This window comes from Salmo salar, chromosome 10, assembly GCF_965601325.2.
Source record: "Salmo salar chromosome 10, fSalSal1, whole genome shotgun sequence".
NCBI classification, from domain to species: domain Eukaryota; kingdom Metazoa; phylum Chordata; class Actinopteri; order Salmoniformes; family Salmonidae; genus Salmo; species Salmo salar.
Genome location: NC_138300.1, coordinates 115,491,431 through 115,516,222, shown reverse-complemented (window position 1 = coordinate 115,516,222; position 24,792 = coordinate 115,491,431). Strand labels below are relative to the sequence as shown.

At 43.4% G+C, this 24,792-nt stretch overlaps 1 protein-coding gene across 2 annotated transcripts in view; it reads right to left on the bottom strand.

Moving 5' to 3' along the window:
- LOC106561615 (SH3 and multiple ankyrin repeat domains protein 2) overlaps positions 1-24,792 on the bottom strand; it is a 54,082-nt gene that overhangs the window by 5,439 nt on the left and 23,851 nt on the right. Inside the window, exons 3-7 of one of the 2 annotated variants that reach the window (XM_082957406.1) lie at positions 13,183-13,318; positions 12,075-12,161; positions 7,689-7,816; positions 4,973-5,114; positions 2,306-4,736 (exon numbers count right to left, since the gene is read on the bottom strand). In XM_082957406.1, coding sequence (XP_082813532.1) covers positions 2,306-4,736; positions 4,973-5,114; positions 7,689-7,816; positions 12,075-12,161; positions 13,183-13,318 — 2,924 coding nt within the window. The other variant, XM_082957407.1, reaches the window with a different exon arrangement.

Genomic DNA, 24,792 nt, shown 5'->3' with positions numbered 1-24,792 from the left:
TTAGGTTTGATGACAAGAGAGAGAGAGAGAGAGAGAGAAAAAGAGAGAGTAGAGAACACACTAGGTTAGAGGACAAGAGAGAAAGAGGTGTTGCTTATCAGAAAAGAATGAGCTGAAACATTAGTCAGAGACCCTGAGTTAGCATGACAAACAAACTGAAATATTCCACAACTACACCTGGATGCAGTATAGACTCATCAACTAATCCAATGACTGTTCTAACTGGGCCAGTAAGAGACGGACACGTTGATGTCTCTCCTCCTGTGAGGAAAAGAAGAAGTAGTCCACCTGACCTGACAGACCTACTGGAGGATTAATACACTGACCTGACAAACCTACTGGAGGATTAATACACTGACCTGACAGACCTACTGGAGGATTAATACACTGACCTGACAGACCTACTGGAGGATTAATACACTGACCTGACAAACCTACTGGAGGATTAATACACTGACCTGACAGACCTACTGGAGGATTAATACACTGACCTGACAGATCTACTGGAGGATTAATACACTGACCTGACAGATCTACTGGAGGATTAATACACTGACCTGACAAACCTACTGGAGGATTAATACACTGACCTGACAGACCTACTGGAGGATTAATACACTGACCTGACAGACCTACTGGAGGATTAATACACTGACCTGACAGACCTACTGGAGGATTATGACACTGACCTGACAGACCTACTGGAGGATTATGACACTGACCTGACAGACCTACTGGAGGATTAATCCACTGACCTGACAGATCTACTGGAGGATTAATACACTGACCTGACAGATCTACTGGAGGATTAATATACTCACCTGCCAGTCTTCCCTAAACAACACAAACTCCTTCAAAACTGCAGACTGGAAGGGGGCTTCCGTGTGTGTGCGTGTGTCCATGAGTGTGTATGTCCATGTGTGTGTGTGTCCGTGTGTCTGTGTGTGATTATGTTTGTGTGTACCTGTGGGTGTGTGTGTACCCGTGTGTGTGTGAGTGTGTGTCCTTGTGTGTGTGTGTTTATGTCCATGTGTGTGTGTGTCCGTGTGTGTGTGTCCGTGCGTGCATGTGTCCCTGTGTGTGTGTTTGTGTCCGTGTGTGTGTGTGTGTTTGTGTCAGATGAGAGTGAAGAATAAGAACAAGTATAAAAAGGATCTATTCTTTCCATTGGAAGTTAGAATTTGGAAGTGGGGAATTCATTCTAAATACAAAGAAACTAACAGTGTTTTCCTTCCCATAGAAACTAACAGTGTTTTCCTTCCCATAAAAAGTGACAGCCATTTCTTTGAAAGTGTCAGAAGATCTCTATTCATTTATTTATGTATCAGGTTGAATCAGGTTAACCTAATATCTCATTCTGATTAGGTTTGTTCTGTGCTCTGCAGTATATTCAGCGTGAACAACACTGGTAGCAGAGCTTTGGTGGTACAGCCATGACTTTTAGAGTTAGCCTCATCTGGTCTGCTCTGTAAATAACCACAGCTTTCCATAATAAATGAGTTTGTTGCTATCCCAGAGGACTGCTGTAGGGTGGAACGCACAGTGTCTGTAAGAAATGCCATGCCGGCTTACGTAGCCTGCTGTACAAACAAGATATCTGCCAGTTACACAAATAGACATACCGTACGAGCAGCGATAAACAAACGTTCAGACAGTGACCTGCATACACAAAAGTGTTCTAAATACACACAAATATGCATTCATACCTGCAAAAACCAACTACACAATAACAGCCTACAATCATACATCCCACACATACACCACTCCATAGCCTACATCTGTTGGAGCCTCAATGTATACACACACATTCATATCTAGTCTACGATGACAATCTACTTCCAGTGGTTTGCGGTGACTGGTAGAGGAATGAAGAGGAGAGTTAACTGACCAGAGAGGCCCATTGATATTTGACCAACTCTGGGTTTGTTCAAATGACAGACAATTGAGAGACAGGTTACACACACACCATCCACCCCTGTTAAAACAAAGTGTGTATGCATCTCAAATGGCACACTATTCCCTATTCCCCTATGGGCCCTGGTGCACTAAGTAGGGAATAGGGTGCCATTTGGCACGCAGCCTCTGTGCTATTTTGAACCGTGCTGCTAGCGACACACAGTGACACACCACTCACCCCTTCCTTCGGAGGAAAGCTCTGTGGCGGTTTGGTCTCTATGATAATCAGACTGGCATGACGTTGTTGCTCATCTACTCCTCAAGGCTGCTGCTCTCATTATTAGGTTGCTAGGCAACTCCTTCTGCTCTCCGGCAGAACACACACACACATACACACGGCGTAGCCTACCTTGATCCAAAAACAGTCCTACATCCTGAGGAAGAAGAGTCTATCCCCTCTCCTGGCTTTGGTGTCCTGTCCTTGTTCTGCATGTCCTGGGGGTTAGAGCCTGGAGGGTCTCCCCATAGCTTGGAGGTTCTTTGAGTTGGTGTTCTGGGAGGCTCTGAAGAGACGCTGGCCCCGGGGGGAGGCGGTGGGACGGAGGAAGGTGCGGCGAAAGTTCTTATGTTCTCCTCTCTATCCATCAAGGCAGGGTCCTTGTAAAGTGCGTTGCTCTTGTTTGCGGCAGGTTGCCTGGTTCTTGACTTTGAAGTCCGGTCCACCAGAAAGGCCTGTCTGTCTGCATAGACTGTACATGTGTTGTCCAGCACCTCGCCACCCTCGGACGACAGCGTGGAGATACTGGATACGGTGGACATAGTGCTTGTAGTCTCCAGCTGGGGGTCTCCAATACTGCGGCTGTCCGGCTCCACATCAATGCCCGAGTCACTGATAGGATCGTAGCTCTCCAAGAGGGCATGGGGGAAACAGGGGGGCGTACAGTTGGTGAGCACCGCAGGCCGTTTGATCATGGTCTGGTCAGGGTGGCCTGGGGTGTTACCGTGATAGGGATAGAAGGGGGCTAGAGACGATGGTGCCCTGCCAGCGTTTCGTTGCTGTTTCAGGAGCTCAGCGATCGCCCCCTTTTGGTCCTCTGGGATGTCGAAGCTGTTGGCGAACTCGAGCGGCGGTGGCAGTGGGTCAGCAAAGAACTCATCGTCGATGTCCACGGAGGGAACACAGGGTGGAGGGGGGATACCGAAGGGTAGTTTGACCGGCTCGTCCACTGAGGTGACGGTGATCATGGTCTTACTACCTCTGGGTCCAGGGCCCATAGAGTGGGGGTTGTGGGGGTTAGGGGAGGCCATTTTGGGGGTGTTAGGTTGGTTGGGGTCCCGGAGCTCACTGGGGGTGCTGTCTGGACTGACCGCCCCGTCCCTCTCCCCCTCAGACAGGTTGTTCTCGTCAGTGGTGTGGACCATCAGCAACCCAGCTGACTTCTGCTGAGACGTGTCACCAATGTCTATCAACATGTTCTTCTTCTCCTCTTCTCTCTGAGGACGGGAGAGACTCTTGTCCTTGTCTTTGGCCAACGGGTGGTCGTATTTGGACTCTGTCTCGTACTTTGCCTCTGTCATCTGCCTACGAAGCCCCGCCCTGCCCGGTCGACCCATGGTGGCGGTCGAGGAGAAATTTGCGCCCATGCCGGTCCTCAGCTTGGTGTCGATGAACAGAGGCTTGTTCAGGTCAGGTTTAGGCAGTTCGGTCTTCAGCGGGAGTGGCTGGGACTGCTCTCTCATGGCCCGGTCCCGTGCAGCCAGAGCCAGGGCCAGAGGAGAGTTGGGGTCCAGAGGCTTCCCTGTGACTGGGTGGACGTAGCGCCCACTACTGGAGGTATAGGTCTTGGCGGGCAGACTGACCGGGCTGTGGTGGCCAGTGCGCGTGTGGAGCGGCTCTCTCACAACAGTGGGCTCCGGGGTGTTGAAGACCGCCACGTTACTCCCTCTTCTGGGGATGCTGAGTAGTGAGGCCGGTGGGGCCATGAGGCGACGCAGGCGCTCGTCACTACTGAACATTCCCTCGTCGATGGACTTGGAGTGGCGGAGGCGAGGCGCGGGCGCGGGAGGCGAGTCTTCTTCACCCTGGTCGGTGAACCTGTAGGATGGGGAGTTCTGGTGAGAATCCACCATCCTCATCTCACGTTCCCGCACTGCGCCCGCCATGGCCGTGGCAAAGGGACTGCTGGGGTTGTGTCCGTCATCCGGCCGGAGTTGTCCTGGGTGGTCATGGGATCCAGTCTCTATCTCCATGCTGCTGCCCTGGCTGCTCTTCCCACTGCTAGATGTAGAGGGTTCTTTGATGATGATGGTTGGGATTTTTATGGTGCAGGTCTTCTCTGGGCTGTCCTCAATCTTGTTCTGCTTCATCAGCATGCCCTTCCTCCTCTGAGGTTTGTTGGGGGCAAACAGGCCCAGGTTGCCCATCTTCCCCAGGTCTGAGTATGGGTTCTCTGGGATCTGGGCCCTGCGGTTCAGGAAGCTCTGCTGGGCTGTGAGCCCTTGGCCTGGACTCTGGCTACCCTGGTGGTGGTGGTGGTCCTCAGACTGATACTGTTCCGACTGGGGCTCTGTGTAGTACATACCCCCCTGTTCCCTCCATCCGTCCCTGCCGCCCGTGTTGGGGTCCCCCCCTCGCTCAGGGGCGGTGCCTTTGGGAACAGTGTGTCTGATAGTGCCGTAGCCTCTGCCCTGGGGGTTGGGGTCGTTGTTGTAAGGGGGAGATGGAGGGGAGATAGCGGGCGGGGGTGGGATGTCCTCTGATGTGTCCGGCATTGATAGGCTCCTGGTGAATTTCAACATGGGAGGGGTCAGGAACTGAGGGGCGTCCTCTTCTGTTATTCCTGAAGAAAAAGCAACATACATTGACTATTACTTTACATTAACGGCAATTATAGAATTGAAACCTTCAAGGGTGTGTGTACGGGAAAAAAGGTAATTGAATACAGATGTCTGTGTGTGTGTGTGTGTGAGTGTGCATGCCTGTGCACGCATGTGTACTGTATATAAGTGTGTGCTGTACAGTATGTATGCAGGTTAAATATTTAGCATGGACAGAAACATGTTGAGATGTAGTTACCAGATGTTCCTATGGACTTTTGTCGTCTCATGGTCCCCTGTCTGTTTGGCACCCCCAGGAAGGGGCCTCGACCTCTGGGGCTGCCTGGCTCTCTGGGCTGGGTCTGGGTCTGCATCGACACGTCCTGGCTCTCACACATGGACTGTAACAAAGAGAGGAGAAGAGACTGAGCCTGCATGGGAAACAGTCTATCAGTTTATAGATCAGTTAGAATGATTGTTGATGTACATTTCCTTTCATTTTATTTGTCATTTATTTCATAGCCCTTTACACTCGTACCCATATACGGGTTGAAAATGGCAGATTTCAAATCAAATAAAATTGTATTCACATTTCCATGTCATAAAACTGATGTAATATACACTATCAATGTTTATGATGACTATGTTAGATGTACAGTTACAAGATGACCTGGTGTTATACCCTGGGTTGTTCTGAACAGAATGAGCCTGTTTGTTGTATTGTGAAGAACATTTGCAGTGGACCACACACCTGAATGCACTCATGACTCCATTCTATGCACACCAAAATTATGAAAAAGTCCATAGGAACATCTGGTAACTACATCTCAACATGTTTCTGTCCATGCTAAATATTTAACCTGCATACATACTGTACAGCACACTCATGACTCCATTCTATGCACACCAAAATGATGATCTGCTTCTCTGAATTGCCTTGTGAAAGCCTAACGCTATAGTTTCTAATTTAGCTCGTCATGTTGGCAATAGAGCAAGATTAAAAATGATGATCTGCTTCTCTGAATTGCCTTGTGAAAGCCTAACGCTATAGTTTCTAATTTAGCTCGTCATGTTGGCAATAGAGCAAGATTAAAAATGATGCTTACCTGACCCAGATTTCGAATTTATAATGGCCCATTTATGGATTGAGTAAACAACAACAATAATTGTGTAAAGGCGGGGATGCAGGGCTATATTCCAAACAAAACAACTACAAGTGTGCTTGCTCTAGTTCCTCAATGGCATAGCTAGGAGTCATAAAAATGCATTGAAATGCATTATGAACTGTGCACACTTTGGAGAGGTGTGTGGCCACTTGGAAACACCAGTTAGACCTCTCACTTTTATGTTGCACCTACTGTACCCCAAATTTTCCAAGAATATTATTACCATGTTACTGAATGTATCCAGATATTTTTTTTATTTTGTTATCAACAAATGCGGCAAAAAGTACAATACATGTAAAATGCACATACAATCAACTGTGTAATGTTTGGATTCAGTCTTGTGTCAGGTGAACTGTTGTGTCCTCAACTTTGGACTAATCATTTTCCCATAATCGCCAAACTGTTCCCTTTTAATTGCTACCATGGTTACGCATACGCTTTAAATATTTATTCCTTAAGAAACATTTCAATTTAGCCCTATCCATATTGGGCAATTCCCACAAGTGTAAGAGGTTATTAACCAAACACATTTATTTGTCCTCTGCTGCAGGTCAACTTGTGAAAGATCTAATGGAAAAGTAAGAACATGAAGCTGTTTAAACCTAAACACTAGTTGAGAAGCAGGTCAGGACCATGAACACCTCCTACCAGATAAAATCCATCAGGACCATGAACACCTCCTAACAGATAAAATCCATCAGGACCATGAACACCTCCTAACAGATAAAATCCATCAGGACCATAAACACCTCGTAACAGATGAAGTCCATCAGGACCATGAACACCTCCTAACAGATAAAATCCATCAGGACCATGAACACCTCCTAACAGATAAAATCCATCAGGACCATGAACACCTCCTAACAGATAAAATCCATCAGGACCATAAACACCTCGTAACAGATGAAGTCCATCAGGACCATGAACACCTCCTAACAGATAAAATCCATCAGGACCATAAACACCTCGTAACAGATGAAGTCCATCAGGACCATGAACACCTCCTAACAGATAAAATCCATCAGGACCATAAACACCTCCTACCAGATAAAATCCATCAGGACCATAAACACCTCGTAACAGATGAAGTCCATCAGGACCATGAACACCTCCTAACAGATAACATCCATCAGGACCATAAACACCTCCTAACAGATAACATCCATCAGGACCATGAACACCTCCTAACAGATAAAATCCATCAGGACCATGAACACCTCCTAACAGATAACATCCATCAGGACCATAAACACCTCCTAACAGATAACATCCATCAGGACCATAAACACCTCCTAACAGATAAAATCCATCAGGACCATGAACACCTCCTAACAGATAAAATCCATCAGGACCATGAACACCTCCTAACAGATAACATCCATCAGGACCATAAACACCTCGTAACAGATGAAGTCCATCAGGACCATGAACACCTCCTAACAGATAAAATCCATCAGGACCATGAACACCTCCTACCAGATAAAATCCATCAGGACCATGAACACCTCCTACCAGATAAAATCCATCAGGACCATGAACACCTCCTAACAGATAAAATCCATCAGGACCATAAACACCTCGTAACAGATGAAGTCCATCATGTACTTCCTTATCCAGCCAGCTTAGAACAGTAAATTGCAACAGGCAATGGTGCACCCATCAGCATTCTCGCAGCATAGATCTCTATGGTCTTGCTCCAGTGTCACATAGCAACAAACTACACACTCAATAATGAAATACATACGCATACCTCACAACAGAGTAGTGTAGATAGTAGTAGAGTAAAGCCTGGTTAGTGGTTATACTTACGTTCATCTCTGGGTTCATGGCCAAGCACCTGCTGTTGGGCCGCGTTTTGACCGTGTTTGCGACCCTTATGTCAGTGTTAGAGTTGTCCCATATGGGCTTCTGAGGAGGCATGTTCTCTTCCACTTTATCTGGAACACAAAGACAGACAGACAGACAGACACCGCTCCACTGTGAGTATAGGATACCATAGCCTACACTCTATATCTGTCTCCAAGCAATGACAATCCATTCCGTCAGTCAGAATGGGAAATCAAACCGAGCATAAAGGAAAAGGGAACAGAAATAGTCACACTGACATTGGTCAAAGTCAAAGCCGTGCAAGCTAGCTATCACTTTCTTTTGGTTCTATGATTTAGCTGTTTTGGTCTGTTTTTAACTCCTTGGTTGCGTCCTAAATGGAATCCTATTCCCTATCCAGTCCACTACTTTTGACCAGGGCCCATAGGGCTCTGTTTAAAAGTAGTGGACTATATGAGTTAGGGTGTCATTTAAGACGCAACCCTTAAAAAATTGACAATGAGTGACAAGAATTTGGTAAGACGGCACAAACTGATCTGGACCAGGCTATATGGTTCAGCGGCAACTGCACAACCAACATGCTAGTCTTTTTTTTCTTTTTGAGCGCTCCCATGCATGGGACGATTACTTAGAGTGACTGAGAATACAATCCTCTTCTTTAGACGCTCATTATCTGAAGACTGATCATCTAGAACAGGAAGAAAAGGCAGTTCAGATAGGGACATCCATACGGTATCTCTAGTTATTCTGATTACACATTCAAAAACCCTTCTCCCTCACTGCTGTCAAAAACCTGTGAACTGAGGAGAGAGGGCTATAGGCTACATCCTACTGTCTTCATGAAATACATTATTACTGAATTAAATCTAACCAAGAGCAGGTTGACATTTAGTGTCATGAGTTTTGTCCTGAAGGTAGAACTGAGTAATTTCCCTTTAGATAGGCCAGCTGCAAAGTTAAAATTGGCTATATTGTAAAAATTCATGACAATAAGGTTAGGGTTAAGCATTAAGGTTAGCAGTGTGGTTAAGGTTAGGGTTATGTTTAAAATGAGATTTTATGACTTTGTGGCTGTGCTAGCTAGTGACTACTCTGCAGAGCTGCCCCCAGAACAAGATTCATGATGAAAAAGGCTAACCTGCTAAGCAAGAGCTGTTTATGTTTGATGCACATTGTCTGCTATTAGTGTATTAATAACCTTTATCGAAAGACACAGTGTATGACAAATGATAAACATGACTGTTATCACTGTTTAAACCCCTGTGGAAAAAACAGCTTCATACAGTAATACTCTGATCCTTCTGTCTGCATACTAATACAGACATGACCATATGTGTACTGTATAATTAAGATGGAGAAGATTCCAGTGCTGTCTAAAAACATTCTCACCATCACTGGCCACCCAGCTATATCTGTCTCTTTCTCTGTCACATCTGCTGATACAGTAACAAAGCAGTATTTATGGCAGTAAGGAACCCTGGTGGATTGATGTGAAGAAGCCACACATTCTAAGACACCTTAGTGTCTGGTGTGACCATGCATTCTAGAATTCTAGAAGCATTGCTGCAAATCTCCAGTGTTCTGGTGTGAAGTAGTGAACACAGAGCGAGGCCGTTACAGCTGAATAATGTGCCTACGACTAGGCAGCAGCAGAACTGTACACTCTTAGAAAAAAAGGTGCTATCTAGAATCTAAAAGGGTTCTTTGGCTGTACCCATAGGAGAACCCTTTTTGGTTCCAGGTAGAACCTTTTTGGGTTCCATGTAGAACCCTTTTCAAGGGAAAAGGTGTTCCTATGGGGTCTGCCAAAGAACCCTTTTGGAACCCCTTTTTCTAAGTGTATATAATATTTTTTGCAGGTAGAATGCTCTCCTGCTATAGTTGACAATGCACTGTACTCTATGCAGCATTATTGCCATGGCAACATCTTGTTTCTGTATGAGTCAAATGCCTATTTGTAATGGGCCCATTGTATAACAGCGTTGTGCCGTTAAAGTTAAGTCTGTAGTGTATTCTGAGAAGGCAGCTACCTACTCTTTGATATACGCAGCTGACTGTTGTGCATTAACTCTAGGTCTTTCAGTTATTATCCCATAAAGGTGTTTCAGATCATTTTATCATTACAGAAAACACTACAACCATTTTAGAAGGTTACAAATCTGTGGTAGAGGGATGCAAATCTAAAGTAGAGGGATGCATCCTAATCCCTAATGATACCCTATTCCCTTTAAAGTGCACTACTTTTGACCAGAGCCCATAGGGTTTTGGTCAAAAGTAGTGGAAAATATAGAGAAAAGAGTGCACGTTTGGACACATCCAAGATCTCTGCTGTTGCTTTTTCCTGATCTTGCATAACTGTGTCTAAAAGAGGGCCAGAACCATGAATAATGCATGAGAATAGCACTGCGCTCTCACACCGAACTGAAGTACGTAGGCATTGCTGTGAAAAGTTAGTTTTTAAACAGGTTCTTGTTCAGAAGGGCATTTTCATATGTTCTTAATTTTTACGACACCCCTGTTTAGGTTACAACCCCTAGACAACAAACACTAGTTCACCTTCATACCCACTAAATGCCCTCTAAAGTCCAGTGAGCATGTATAGTACACTGAGTATACCAAACATTAGGAACACCTTCCTAATATTGAGTTATACCCCCTTCTGCCCTCAGAACAGCCTCAATTCGTCGGGTGCACGGATTCTAGAAGGTGTCGAAAGCGTTCCACAGGGATGCTGGCCCATGTTGACTCCAATGCTTCCCACATTTGTGTCAAGTTGGCTGGATGTCCTTTGGGTGGTGAACCATTCTTGATACACATGGGAAACTGTTGCAGTTCTTGACACAAATCGGTACACCTGGCACCTACTACCATGCCCTTTCAAAGGAACTTTCACCTTTTGTCTTGCCCATTCACCCTCTGAATGGCACACATACACAATCCATGTCTCAATTGTCTCAAGGTTTAAACATTAGCCTGTCGTCTCACCTTCATCTATATGATTGAAGTGGATTTAACAAGTGACATCAATAAGGGATCATAGCTTTCACCTGGTCAGTCTATGTCAAGGAAGGAGCAGGTGTTCTTAATGTTTTGTCCACTCAGTGTCTAGCTAAGGATCTAGTGAGTGAGAGAACATATCATCAAGTATATAGCATTCATTCTAATTGAACACAATCGTAAACAAATAGGGATCTAGTAAATAAAGTCAAAAGAACATCAGTTGTTTTGTACATGTACTGTATAAAGCATGCCGATCACACTTACCACCCATCTTTTTCCTCAAAGTGGCTTACAAATAAGAAAATAGAAAGAACTTATATAGCAGATGATCAAAAGTAATCAACAAAATAATCTCTTACCATCAACACAGGCTATTATGCAAAGATAGTGTAATATTGTCATTTAAAGCTGAATTATATTATAACCACTACTGACCACTATAGGCCTAGTTATATTTTCATTAAGCAATTGTATTCAAGCTTCCAAACATGCCACTTGCCCAATAGACAAAGACATATAATGACCAGTAATCCCATAGACAAAGACATAGAATGACCAGTAACCCCATAGACAAAGACATAGAATGACCAGTAACCCCATAGACAAAGACATAGAATGACCAGTAACCCCATAGACAAAGACATAGAATGACCAGTAACCCCATAGACATAGAATGATCGGTCCAATCATGATATTTCTATGACCGGCCCTTCAAAAGACATCTACTGCAGAACAGTTGTAAGCGACAGATGAGTCAGCAATAAGGTAAAAGCTTTTCAAAAGGTGAGTCAAATCAAAGCTATTTACATACAGCATACAGCTCTGAGGTAAATCAATCAATTAAATGTCTAAGTAAATTAATAATATTGTTTTTTAAAGCGTATTAAATTCAATTTATGATGACATGGCGTGGAATTATGCAACTGTTATGATGGTTCAAAACAGTTCAAAATTATCAGTCATGCTGGCTAATGATCCCTTTATCACTTTAGATGATTCAGCACAGTCCTTCAAATGTTCTCTCCAGCTCTCTTCAGATCAAACCCTACAGAGCAGAATAGCTTTGTGCCTTTTTACAAAGTACATCATTGTTCAAGCCCCCTCAAAGAAGAATAAATATAGTCATCTCTTAAATGACGTGAGATGCGTGCAGCTGTGACCAAACACTAGCTACGGTATACTGCATACCTTTGTCCACTGTAGAGGCAGGTATTGAAAAAAAAAATCAGGAGTGCACAGTTACTTTTAAAAATGTTTTCCAGATAATCAAATCACTAAACAAACACACAGAGAACAAACCACAAGCATACAAAATGCATTTGATCTCTTGGAATTCTATTCTCACAGGTCCACATTGCTGATTCCTACCTAGCTCCTCCAGCTCTGAGGTCATGGATTTGGAGCGCATGGCCATGGACAGGGCAGCGGGAGGAGTCCTACGTGGAGGTGTGGCCACTGCAATGACACAGCACACAAAAGAACATCAAGGATGTGATAGAATAGAGTTAGCTCTATCACAAACTATGTGACAGAAAATAATTTCTGTTCTACATTCTACATTTCTATCTGAGAGTTCTGTAATGTTACATCATCCTGTACAGGCCCCAAGTGTGAGATTTCTAATAGACAGAACAGGAGTTTGGTGACTCCTTAATTGAGGAGGATGGACTCATGGTAATGGCTGGAGTGGAATGAGTGGAATGGTATCAATGTGGTTGATGCCATTCCATTTGCTCCGTTCCAGCCATTATTATACGCCGTCCTCCCCTCAGTAGCCTCCAGTGGTAGATAGGGATGTTAAAAAGCAGGCAAACTTTTTTTAAATGCCTGTGCTGCAGCAAAGCTGGATTGTTCATGTGACAACATCACAAGTCTCGCAGGGTGACGCCAAGCAAGTAGAGTGACGCCATGCAAGCGCCAAGTTCAGTAGCAATCATCTAACAAAAACATTTAAAAATGTATTTCCCAAATATGCCCCTGACAGTGCAGTTACATTCACTTTGAATTGGACCTGTGCTGCAGTACAGGTTCACTTTTGAATGCCCCAACTGTAAAACCACAGTCTCAACTTCAAGGCTGAAAAGCACCAGTCATCAATGTTCTTCTAGCGGTCAGCTTCTAGCTTCCTGATACATTACAGTACAGTACAAGGATGGGCCACGACGGTTTACAACCACCTGGATTCAAATACTATTTGAAATATTGAAAAAAACTTTGAGCGTTTGCTCTAGCCTGCCTGGAGTATGGGGTTTGACGTTTTAGGTCTATCTATTGGTCCATTAAGCCAGGCAAGCTAAATCGAGGACAGATGAAGTATTTAAAATGATTTCAAATAGTATTTGAACCCAGCTCTGGTTTGAGGACCAGCTGGGACCCTCACTGTGGATTCATCCCAACCGATCAGTCATTGATCCCACTGGCCAGGTGGTGTAGGGCAGAGCAGCAAGGTGAGAAACAGAGAGGATAAGAGGCTTACCTTTCTTCCTGGCCGTGTCATCAGGGTCCAGATTCCTGCTAACTGTCACCACTTTGATGATGAGCCGGTTGCCCCCGTGTCGGATTGTATTGACCACCTGTTTGTGGCCCACCTTCACAACATTTTCCTGGTTCACCTGCAAAACAGAGGACAATACACCTGAGAGTCAGTACAACATGAACCTTCAGGACTCAATGACTGGACTCAATGTAACATCGCAACCCTAAAATACAGCTGTAACAGAACGTATTCCATCAGATGTTACATCTCTCAATAACAACTCACTATCAAGCTGATATGAACTCGGCAAAGTCAACATCACTTCAGGACTCAATCACTGGACAGAAATATAACATTACAACCCTAAAATATAGTTGTAACAAATCCTTATCCCCATGGAAACAACTCTCCATCATGAAGCTGATCTGAAATGCAGCATATCTTCATCACTCCATGACTTAACTTAAATGTAAAACCACAACCCTTAAAATAGAAATGCAACAACCCGGCAAAACTTGGCAAAGTATTGAGGTTTGACTGAGATTGACGGTGATTATATATCTTCAGTCGTTTTTTTGGTATTTCCTGCTCAGAGTTCTCTTGTGGTGTTTCAACCAGGTTTTATGGACTGATTCCAGCACAGCATTTCCTGCTTGGAGGTCTCTGGTGGTATTTCAACCAGGTTTTATGGACTGATTCCAGCACAGTATTTCCTGCTTGGAGGTCTCTGGTGGTATTTCAACCAGGTTTTATGGACTGATTCCAGCACAGTATTTCCTGCTTGGAGGTCTCTGGTGGTATTCCAACCATCCTGTATAACAGATGTACTGTACACTCTTAGAAAAAAGGGTGCTATTTATAACCTATATAACCTTTATAATACATAATCTATAACCTGCCTTGGAACCTTTTTTGTTCCAGGCAGAACCCTTTTGGGTTCCATCTACAACCCCATCCATGGAATGCTTCTGAAGCTTGTAATTTCCACTGAGAAATGTCATACCTAATTTTCCTTTACAAAACACTGATCAACCCCTACAAAAATATCCATTAATTATAATCCACATAATAAGTCACATTTCTTGTTGCTCAAATGAAGCCCCTACATCTGTACACTGTGCTGCAATCTAATAAACTGTTTATGGACTGTTCTCATTCCTGTATTTCCTGGCCAGAGGTGGTCTCTGAGGTGTTCAACCAGCCTGTGCTGCTGTCTAATGGATCATTGTTTCCAGCCACTCAATCAGGTCCTCAATAAGGCCCAGGTAACTTTAACCACCGCTAGCTAAAAATGAATGGAAGAAATATGGCATGTGATCCCCTGTGACCAAAATCACCTGAAATCTCCTCAAATCAACTCCATATTTGGTTTGATGTTACGTGAAAATGATTTGGCCTTTTAAATAAATTCCATAGATTTTAAACTAACTGTGGCTCTAGTTAGCTGAAGTTTGTAGGGGCTGTTTAAAGAAAACCGAACCATGGATTACAATTTCTCCTGGCCCATGGACTACTTTCTGGGTGATGAACCATCTAACATCATGTTGTAAAATAGTGAACTACTCCTTTAAAAATACAGATTTTACTGACTGTCCCACTCTTGAATACAAACATAAAGAACTGCTGCACAGTACAGTATGATATCATCCTGTTCTAATAACACAGTACAGTATGATATCATCCTGTTCTAATAACACAGTACAGTATGATATCATCCTGTTCTAATAACACAGTACAGTATGATATCATCCTGTTCTAATAACACAGTACAGTATGATATCATCCTGTTCTAATAACACAGTACAGTATGACATCATCCTGTTCTAATAACACAGTACAGTATGACACCATCCTGTTCTAATAACACAGTACAGTATGACATCATCCTGTTCTAATAACACAGTACAGTATGACATCATCCTGTTCTAATAACACAGTACAGTATGACTAAATCCTCTTCTAATAACACAGTACAGTATGACATCATCAGTACAGTATGATATCATCCTCTTCTAATAACACAGTACAGTATGATATCATCCTGTTCTAATAACACAGTACAGTATGACATCATCCTGTTCTAATAACACAGTACAGTATGACACCATCCTGTTCTAATAACACAGTACAGTATGACATCATCCTGTTCTAATAACACAGTACAGTATGACTAAATCCTCTTCTAATAACACAGTACAGTATGACATCATCACTACAGTATGATATCATCCTCTTCTAATAACACAGTACAGTATGACATCATCCTGTTCTAATAACACAGTACAGTATGACATCATCCTGTTCTAATAACACAGTACAGTATGATATCATCCTGTTCTAATAACACAGTACAGTATGATATCATCCTCTTCTAATAACACAGTACAGTATGATATCATCCTGTTCTAATAACACAGTACAGTATGACATCATCCTGTTCTAATAACACAGTACAGTATGATATCATCCTGTTCTAATAACACAGTACAGTATGATATCATCCTGTTCTAATAACACAGTACAGTATGACATCATCCTCTTCTAATAACACAGTACAGTATGACATCATCCTGTTCTAATAACACAGTACAGTATGACATCATCCTCTTCTAATAACACAGTACAGTATGACATCATCCTCTTCTAATAACATACAATAACATTACAGTAGATCTGTTCTGGGTGACACAGACAAAGACAGAATCAGCATATGCTTTGGGAGCTAGAGCCAACAATCACTCTCAAAACGGGGTTCCTGTCATAAACAACTCTATCATATCAAACAGTCTCTCCACTTTTACTCATCATAAAGGTCTTCATCATTATAGGGACAGTATTGTATTGATCCAAGCCTAAAGCCAGTGGAGTGTCTTCATCATTATAGGGACAGTATTGTGTTGATCCAAGCCTAAAGCCAGGGGAGTGTCTTCATCATTATAGGGACAGTATTGTATTGATCCAAGCCTAAAGCCAGTGGAGTGTCTTCATCATTATAGGGACAGTATTGTATTGATCCAAGCCTAAAGCCAGTGGAGTGTCTTCATCATTATAGGGACAGTATTGTATTGAGCCAAGCCTAAAGCCAGTGGAGTGTCTTCATCATTATAGGGACAGTATTGTATTGATCCAAGCCTAAAGCCAGTGGAATGTCTTCATCATACTACACACAGTATTGTATTGAGCCAAGCCTAAAGCCAGTGGAGTGTCTTCATCATTATAGGGACAGTATTGTATTGATCCAAGCCTAAAGCCAGTGGAGTGTCTTCATCATTATAGGGACAGTATTGTATTGATCCAAGCCTAAAGCCAGTGGAATGTCTTCATCATTATAGGGACAGTATTGTATTGATCCAAGCCTAAAGCCAGTGGAGTGTCTTCATCATTATAGGGACAGTATTGTACTGAGCCAAGCCTAAAGCCAGTGGAGTGTCTTCATCATTATAGGGACAGTATTGTACTGAGCCAAGCCTAAAGCCAGTGGAGTGTCTTCATCATTATAGGGACAGTATTGTACTGAGCCAAGCCTAAAGCCAGTGGAGTGTCTTCATCATTATAGGGACAGTATTGTACTGAGCCAAGCCTAAAGCCAGGGGAATGTCTTCATCATACTACACACAGTATTGTACTGAGCCAAGCCTAAAGCCAGTGGAGTGTCTTCATCATACTACACACAGTATTGTATTGATCCAAGCCTAAAGCCAGTGGAGTGTCTTCATCATTATAGGGACAGTATTGTATTGATCCAAGCCTAAAGCCAGTGGAGTGTCTTCATCATACTACACACAGTATTGTATTGATCCAAGCCTAAAGCCAGTGGAGTGTCTTCATCATTATAGGGACAGTATTGTATTGATCCAAGCCTAAAGCCAGTGGAGTGTCTTCATCATACTACACACAGTATTGTATTGAGCCAAGCCTAAAGCCAGTGGAGTGTCTTCATCATTATAGGGACAGTATTGTATTGATCCAAGCCTAAAGCCAGTGGAATGTCTTCATCATACTACACACAGTATTGTATTGAGCCAAGCCTAAAGCCAGTGGAGTGTCTTCATCATACTACACACAGTATTGTACTGAGCCAAGCCTAAAGCCAGTGGAGTGTCTTCATCATACTACACACAGTATTGTACTGAGCCAAGCCTAAAGCCAGTGGAGTGTCTTCATCATACTACACACAGTATTGTACTGAGCCAAGCCTAAAGCCAGTGGAGTGTCTTCATCATTATAGGGACAGTATTGTATTGATCCAAGCCTAAAGCCAGTGGAGTGTCTTCATCATACTACACACAGTATTGTACTGAGCCAAGTACACTGCGTGCACAATTATTAGGCAAATTGTATTCCTCTGGATTAATTTTATTGTTGAACAACCACAATGCTCTCAGTCAATCCAAAATGTTATTGAACCTCAAACCTGAATGTTTAACAAAGGAAAAGTGAGTTTTGTCTTTCTCAGGGAAATATATAAGTGTGCAGAATTATTAGGCAACTATTAGTGTGCAGAATTATTAGGCAACTAAATTACAAAAATAATTTCTCTCAACTCACTTGTTTATTCTCAATTTTTAGAGTAAGTGTAAGAGATAAGTAATACAAAATGACAATTATATAACATTTTTGGCCTTTCAAAAATATTTTGTGACCAATATAGCCACCCTTATTTTCAATAACTGCCATGAGCCTTCCATCCATGGAGTCTGTCAGTTTCTTGATCTGTTCACGATCAATTTTCGCTGAAGCAGCAACCACATCCTCCCAAATGCTGTTCAAAAAGGTGTATTGTCTTCCATCACTGTAAATCTCACGTTTGAGAAGGGCCCACAAGTTCTCAATAGGATTTGAGTCAGGTGAGGAAGGGGGCCAGGTCATTATTCAGGCATCTTTGAGGCCCTTGCTGAATAGCCAAGCAGTGGAGTACTTGGATGCATGTGATGGAGCATTGTCCTGCATAAAGATCATGGCCTTCTGGAATGCTGAGGACTTCTTCCTGTACTACTGTTTGACAAAATAATCTTCCAGAAACTGGCAGTAGGTTTGGGAGTTGAGTTTCAGTCCATCTTCAACCCGAAAAAGTCCAACTACCTCATCCTCAATGATAGCAGCCCATACCAGTACCCCTCCTTCACCTTGCTGGCACCTGACTCAAAGTGGTGCCCTGTGTCCATTACTGATCCAGCCACGGGCCCATCCATTTGGTCCATCAAGAGTCACTTTCATTTCACCTGTTCATAAAACCTTTGAAAAATCTGTCTTCAGGTATTTCTTTGCCCAATCTTGACACTTCAACTTGTGAATCTTATTCAGTGGTGGTCTTGTTTCAGTCTTCTTGAGCTTGACCATGTCTCTGAGCACTTGACACCTTGTACTTCTGAACACTCCAGGTAGGTTGCAGTTCTGGAATACGGTGGCACTGGAGGATAATGGGTTCCTGGTAGTTTGACATTTAATTATTCTCAAGTCTTTTGCAGTTAATTTGCGCCTTTTCTTCCCCATGCGTTTTTTTGCGCCCCAGTTGACTATTCGCAACAAAACGTTTGAATGTCCGGTGATCACACCTCAATAGTTTAGCTATTTAAAGAGTGTCGCATCCGTCTGAAAGGCATTTTACATTTTTGGCTTTTCAGTGTCAGTTAAATGTATTTTTTGGCCCATTTTACCTGAGGTAATGAGGCTTCCTAATAATTATGCACACCTTGATATAAGGTGTTATTCACCTTCGCCACACCCTCCCTCATTACACAAATACATATCACCTGAAAATGATTAAATCCAATAAGCATTCAAGTTTATATGGTTTTGAGTTCAAAAATGTGAATAGAAACAATGATAACATCAGAATACTCACTTGCCTAATAATTGTGCACGCAGTGTAAGTGTCATCATAACCCCCATCTGCCAGAGAAGTGTCCAAATGGCCAAAAGGCTGGTCACATATGGTGTTGATGATCGATGGTCAGTTAGGCCCTCTACACTGCCTGATCTCAACCCTCTACACACGTCCAGAGAAGAGGACTAAGCTAGTTAGACCCCAGGTCTATCAAACACAAACACTTCAACCTGGCCCCCTGTCCTCTTCAGATACAAATCCGAAGTACAGAAAACCTACTGTAATAATACACCAGAAAAATGTGACATTTGCCCTGAGAAGGATACTCGAAAGTAGTTTGAATCGTTGAAATCATTATTGAAAACATGAATAGTGGTTCTGCGAGCCTAATAGAATGCTGATGCTTGTATAATACCACTCCCAGAGAGTCCCAGGGTGACAGGGAAGATGCTGAAACTTGTATAATACCACTCCCAGAGAGTCCCAGGGTGACAGGGAAGATGCTGAAACTTGTATAATACCACTCCCAGAGAGTCCCAGGGTGACAGGGAAGATGCTGAAACTTTGGGGAAGGTGAGTCTCATCACCATCTCTGACCTCCATTAAAGTGTACAGTAAGAGAGACTACAACAGTAAGCCATGTATTTCAAAATGATGATGATAGTCCCAGACTGGCAGGAACATCCCCCGGGGGAGGTGAAATACTCCTCGCACTCTATGACCGTCGCCACAGTCACAACCCCCTAAAGACACAACCCCCAAAGACTAAACCCCTTAGTGAAAGTCTCCTCACCCTCTGTGACCTACTATATCTAATTAAGTGCATAGATGACATGTATTTTTCCCCCTGCTCCTGTTCCGAGGTAAGTGCATGATAATGGTCCATACTAAATCAAAACTAATTTCACACATATATTATTTAGTATATGTAAAGACAAGATTAAATCAAATCAAATTTGATTACAATACAACCTTACATTGAAATGCTTACAAGCAAACAGAGAGCAGCAGCAGCCTAAAAATGGGTGTGGGGAGGTCAATGCAAATAGTCCGGACAGCCATTTAATTAGCTGTTCAGGAGTCTTATGGCTTGGGGGTAGAAGCTGTTAAAAAGCCTGTTGGACCTAGACTTGGGTGGCTGTCTCATTGTCGTCGGTGATCAGGCCTACCACTGTTGTGTCATCTGCAAACCTAATGATGGTGTTGGAGTTATGCCTGGCCATGCAGTCATTGGTGAACAGGGAGTACAGGAGGGGACTAAGCACACACCACTGAGGGGCCCCCGTGTTGAGGATCAGCGTGGCAGATGTGTTGCTACCTGTTGTGGTTCCACCTGTCACCAGAGGGCAGCAGAGACCGTCCTATTACTCATTACGATTTCCCTGTTAAAAGAGGTGTGTTTTCTGGTTTATTTTCAGAAGCTTGAATTGTTTACCTTGTGCGTTTGTTTCCTGATGAGTTTTCGTCACTTAGTGTTTGTTGTTTTTTCCAGTGTACTGTGATCCTGGGGCTACTGTTTATCAGTAAAGTATTTATGTTTATCCTTAACCACTGATTCCTCGTCTGGTCTCTTCTCTGCACCTAGGTCCAAACTCACCACGTCACAGTTACCTACCCTTACCACCTGGGGGCGGCCCCCGTCAGGTAGTTCATGATCGAGTTGCAATAGGAGGTGTTTAGTCCCAGGCCCTTAGCTTAGTGAATAGTCTGATGGGTAACAATATTACCCTATCCCTTGTGAATGATATATTATCACTTGTGAATGATGCCTAGCTTGTGTGTAGGCAGGCAAGAAACAGCGCATGCCTTTTATTTGCGACTTTTTCAAATCATAGTCCCACACCTCATGTAGCCTAGCCCATGGGCCTATGTGTTTTGATAAGGTTCGGACATGTATCACAACTAAACTGGCCAAATAACTTCTTAAAATTAAGCACATGAATCCACTTTACAACTGGTGTAGAGCCTAACGTGCATACTGTACATAGGCAGCGTGTGAGTTTGGGGAAGATAATTTCCCCCATAAATATGCACCTTTATAATAAAGCGTTACATGCATAATCACATTTGTAGTCTTTTACACTAATTGATTGCATTTTGGAACACTCGTGCTTATAGCCTACTGTCGTGTGTGCATTGCTGCGCTTATTATGTGAAGAAATAGCCTAATATTTGATCAACATTTTAAGCTAAACGTTCTCATCTGTTGCATCAGCCTCATTGCTTTTAAACTGTTTTTTGATGCAAGTGGTTGTATTAATTTGGGATCCATCGCATCCCACAACTGTCCCAGACTATGTTTTGAATATTTATTTCTCGCACAGAAGGAAAGTTGACCAATAGAATAGGTCAACTTTAGTACTACGGGGGATAGTAGATTGCCATAGGCTCGTGCATTTGCTGTTCGTTAGGCTTACTCATCTTGTTGGCTGACGAAAAGTAAATGTGGACAGGTTTTCTATCTTCAATATGCGCCTCGGAATTCGATAAGAAGGAAGTGCGCAGTTGCGTCCTGTCGATGTGTCTGTCTTCACTTGTAGCCTAATTCGCAGCTGAGATAGATGCCTGTGAGAAGAACCCGATCACGTGATGGGCAATGGCTAATTTGAATTGAGATATCTGAGAGAGCCATGTGAGTGAGAGGTGCTTCGGAACACGCAGCCGGGAGAAGGGAATTATAATTATTTGTCACACCCTGATCTGTTTCACCTGTCTTCGTGATTGTCTCCACCCCCCTCTAGGTGTCTCCCATCTTCCCCATTATCCCCTGTGTATTTTTACCTGTGTTCTCTGTTTGTCTGTTGCCAGTTTGTTTTGTTCGTAAAACCTACCAGCATTTGTTTCCCTGGTCCTGTCTGTTTTCCTGCTCTTTTCTAGTCCTTCCTGTTTTTGACCGTTCTGCCTGCCCTGACCCTGAGACTGCCAGCCGTTTTGTACCTTACCCCACCATTCTGGATTACTGACCCCTGCCTGCCCTGACCCTGAGACTGCTTGCCATTCTGGACCCGTTTCACCCTTTCTGGATTACTGACCCCTGCTTGCCTTGACCTGTCGTTTGCCTGCCCTTGTGGTTGTGATAAACTCTTGTTACTTCTACACTGTCTGCATCTGTGTCTTACCTAAACGTGATATTATCATATTCAGCCCAAGGGCACAACGGCCACTGACCGGAAAAGGCATGGATTTTTTTAGGGGGCACTCGGAGGATGCTGCCGGGAAATTCGAGGCATTATCAAGTGCTTGTCAAATGATAAATGAGAGACTGATAAAGTGTGTGCAGCCTGTGCAAGAAGCAAATCAGAGCCAATGCCTTTCATGCAACTTTTTTCAAATTATCATTAGAGTTGCACCATGCAGACTTATAATGTATATATTTTTTTAACATATAGCCCAACGTTTGTATCACAACTAAAGTTGCAAAACAACTCTAAATTAAGCATATAGGAGAACCAGTTTATTTGCCAACTGTTCAACACAGAATAGCGCACTCCCTCAGAAATTGTTTGGAGAAAAGATCCTTTCTACTTTATTCAGCTATGTTCAATTGTATTCTTCATACTATAAACTCCCCAAACATATGGAAGAAGGTACTCTGTTCAGATTAGACTAAAATTGAGCTTTTTGGCCATCAAGGAAAACGTTATGTCTGGCACAAACCCAACACCTCCCATCACCCCGAGAACACCATTATTCTGGCCATCATGCTGTGGGGATGTTTTTCATCGGCAGGGACTGATCAAAATTGAAGGAATGATGGATGGCGCTAAATACAGGGAAATTCTTCCAGAGATTTGAGAGGACAAGCAAGATGATGACCCTAAGCATACTGCTAAAGCAACACTCAAGTGTTTAAGGGGAAACATTTAAATGTCTTGTAATGGCCTAGTCAAAGCCCAGACCTCAATCCAATTGAGAATTTGTGGTATGACTTAAAGATTGCTGTACACCAGCGGAACCCACCCAACTTGAAGGAGCTGGAGCAGTTTTGCCTTGAAGAATGGGCAAAAATCCCAGTGGCTAGATGTGCCTAGTTTATAGAGACATACCCCAAGAGACTTGCAGCTGTAATTGCTGCGAATGGTGGCTCTACAAAGTATTGAACTTGGGGGGGGGGGGGGGGGGGGGTGAATAGTTATGCACGCTCAAGTTTTCTGTTTTTTTGTCTTATTTCTTGTTTGTTTCACAATAAAAAATATTTTGCATCTTCAAAGTGGTAGGCATGTTGTGTAAATCAAATGATACAAACCCCCCCAAAATCCATTTTAATTCCAGGTTGTAAGGCAACAAAATAGGAAAAATGCCAAGGGGGGTGAATACTTTCGCAAGCCACTGTAACGAGGGCTCAGGACTGGAGGGGGCGTGACGAGATCCATGTCAACCCCCCAAACAGGAAATCTCACCCTTGTCTTTTAATCTGGTTAATCTAGTTACATTTGGACTACAGCGAGTCTGAGACAGAGAGGGCACTACACCCACACACACCCGCTCACATGCACGCACCAACACACACACACGCAAAAGAAAACATGGGGGAGGGGAACCAGATGCTTAACTTAACAAAATAACATTTCGCACAAAATCAGATCCCAAAATCGGCTTACTGTAATGCTTTATACTGAATGACCCTGCATGCACGGCTTACACACACACACACACACACACACACACACACACACACACACACACACACACACACACACACACACACACACACACACACACACACACACACACACACATTAATTAAGGGAAAAGTGTTGCTCTGTGGTCAACATCCCAATGCGTCATTAAAGCCTGATGAAATTAATGACTTTGTCCCTGATCAGCCAACATGGACTCTACAACACACAGAATGGATTAGAAGATGCTGAGCCCTCCATTTTACTCCTCTTATCTGTTCACTAACGGTTGCTTTTGTCTTTGGCTGTGTCCCAAGAAAATATTGACACCCTGGATAAATATGAGCAAAAATTACTGTTTAAAATAAATAATTCAAATACTGAGCTACACTACATGACCAAAAGTATGTGGACACCTGCTCGTCGAACATCTCAATCCAAAATCATGGGTATTAATATGGAGTTGGTCCCCCCTTTGCTGCTAGATGTTGAAATATTGTTGCAGGGACTTGCTTCCATTCAGCCACAACAGCATTAGTGAGGTTAGCACTGATGTTGGGCGATTAGGCCTGACTCGCAGTTGGCGTTCCAATTCATCCCAAAGGTGTTCAATGGGGTTGAGGTCAGGGCTCTGTGCAGGCCAGTCAAGTTATTCCACACCAAAATCGACAACCATTTCTGTATGGACTTCGCTTTGTGCACGGGGCATTGTCATGCTGAAACAGGAAAAGGGCCTTCCCCAAACTGCTGTCACAAAGTTGGAAGCACAGAATAGTCTGTATGCTGTAACGTGAAGATTTCCCTTCACTGGAACTAAGGGACCTAGCCCAAACCATGAAAAACAGCCCCAGTCCATTATTCCTCCTCCTCCAAACTTTTCAGTTGGCACTGTTCATTCGGGCAGTTAGCATTCTCCTGGCATCCGCCAAACCCAGATTCGTCCATCTGACTGCCAGATGGTGAAGTGTCATTCATAACTTCAGAGAACGTGTTCCCACTGCTCCAGAGTCCAATGGTGGCGAGCTTTACACCACTCCAGCCGACACTTGGCATTGTGCATGGTGAACCTAGGCTTGTGTGCGTCTGCTCGGCCATGGAAACCCATTTCATGAAGCTCCCGACAAACAGTTATTGTGCTGACATTGCTTCCAGAGGCAGCTTGGA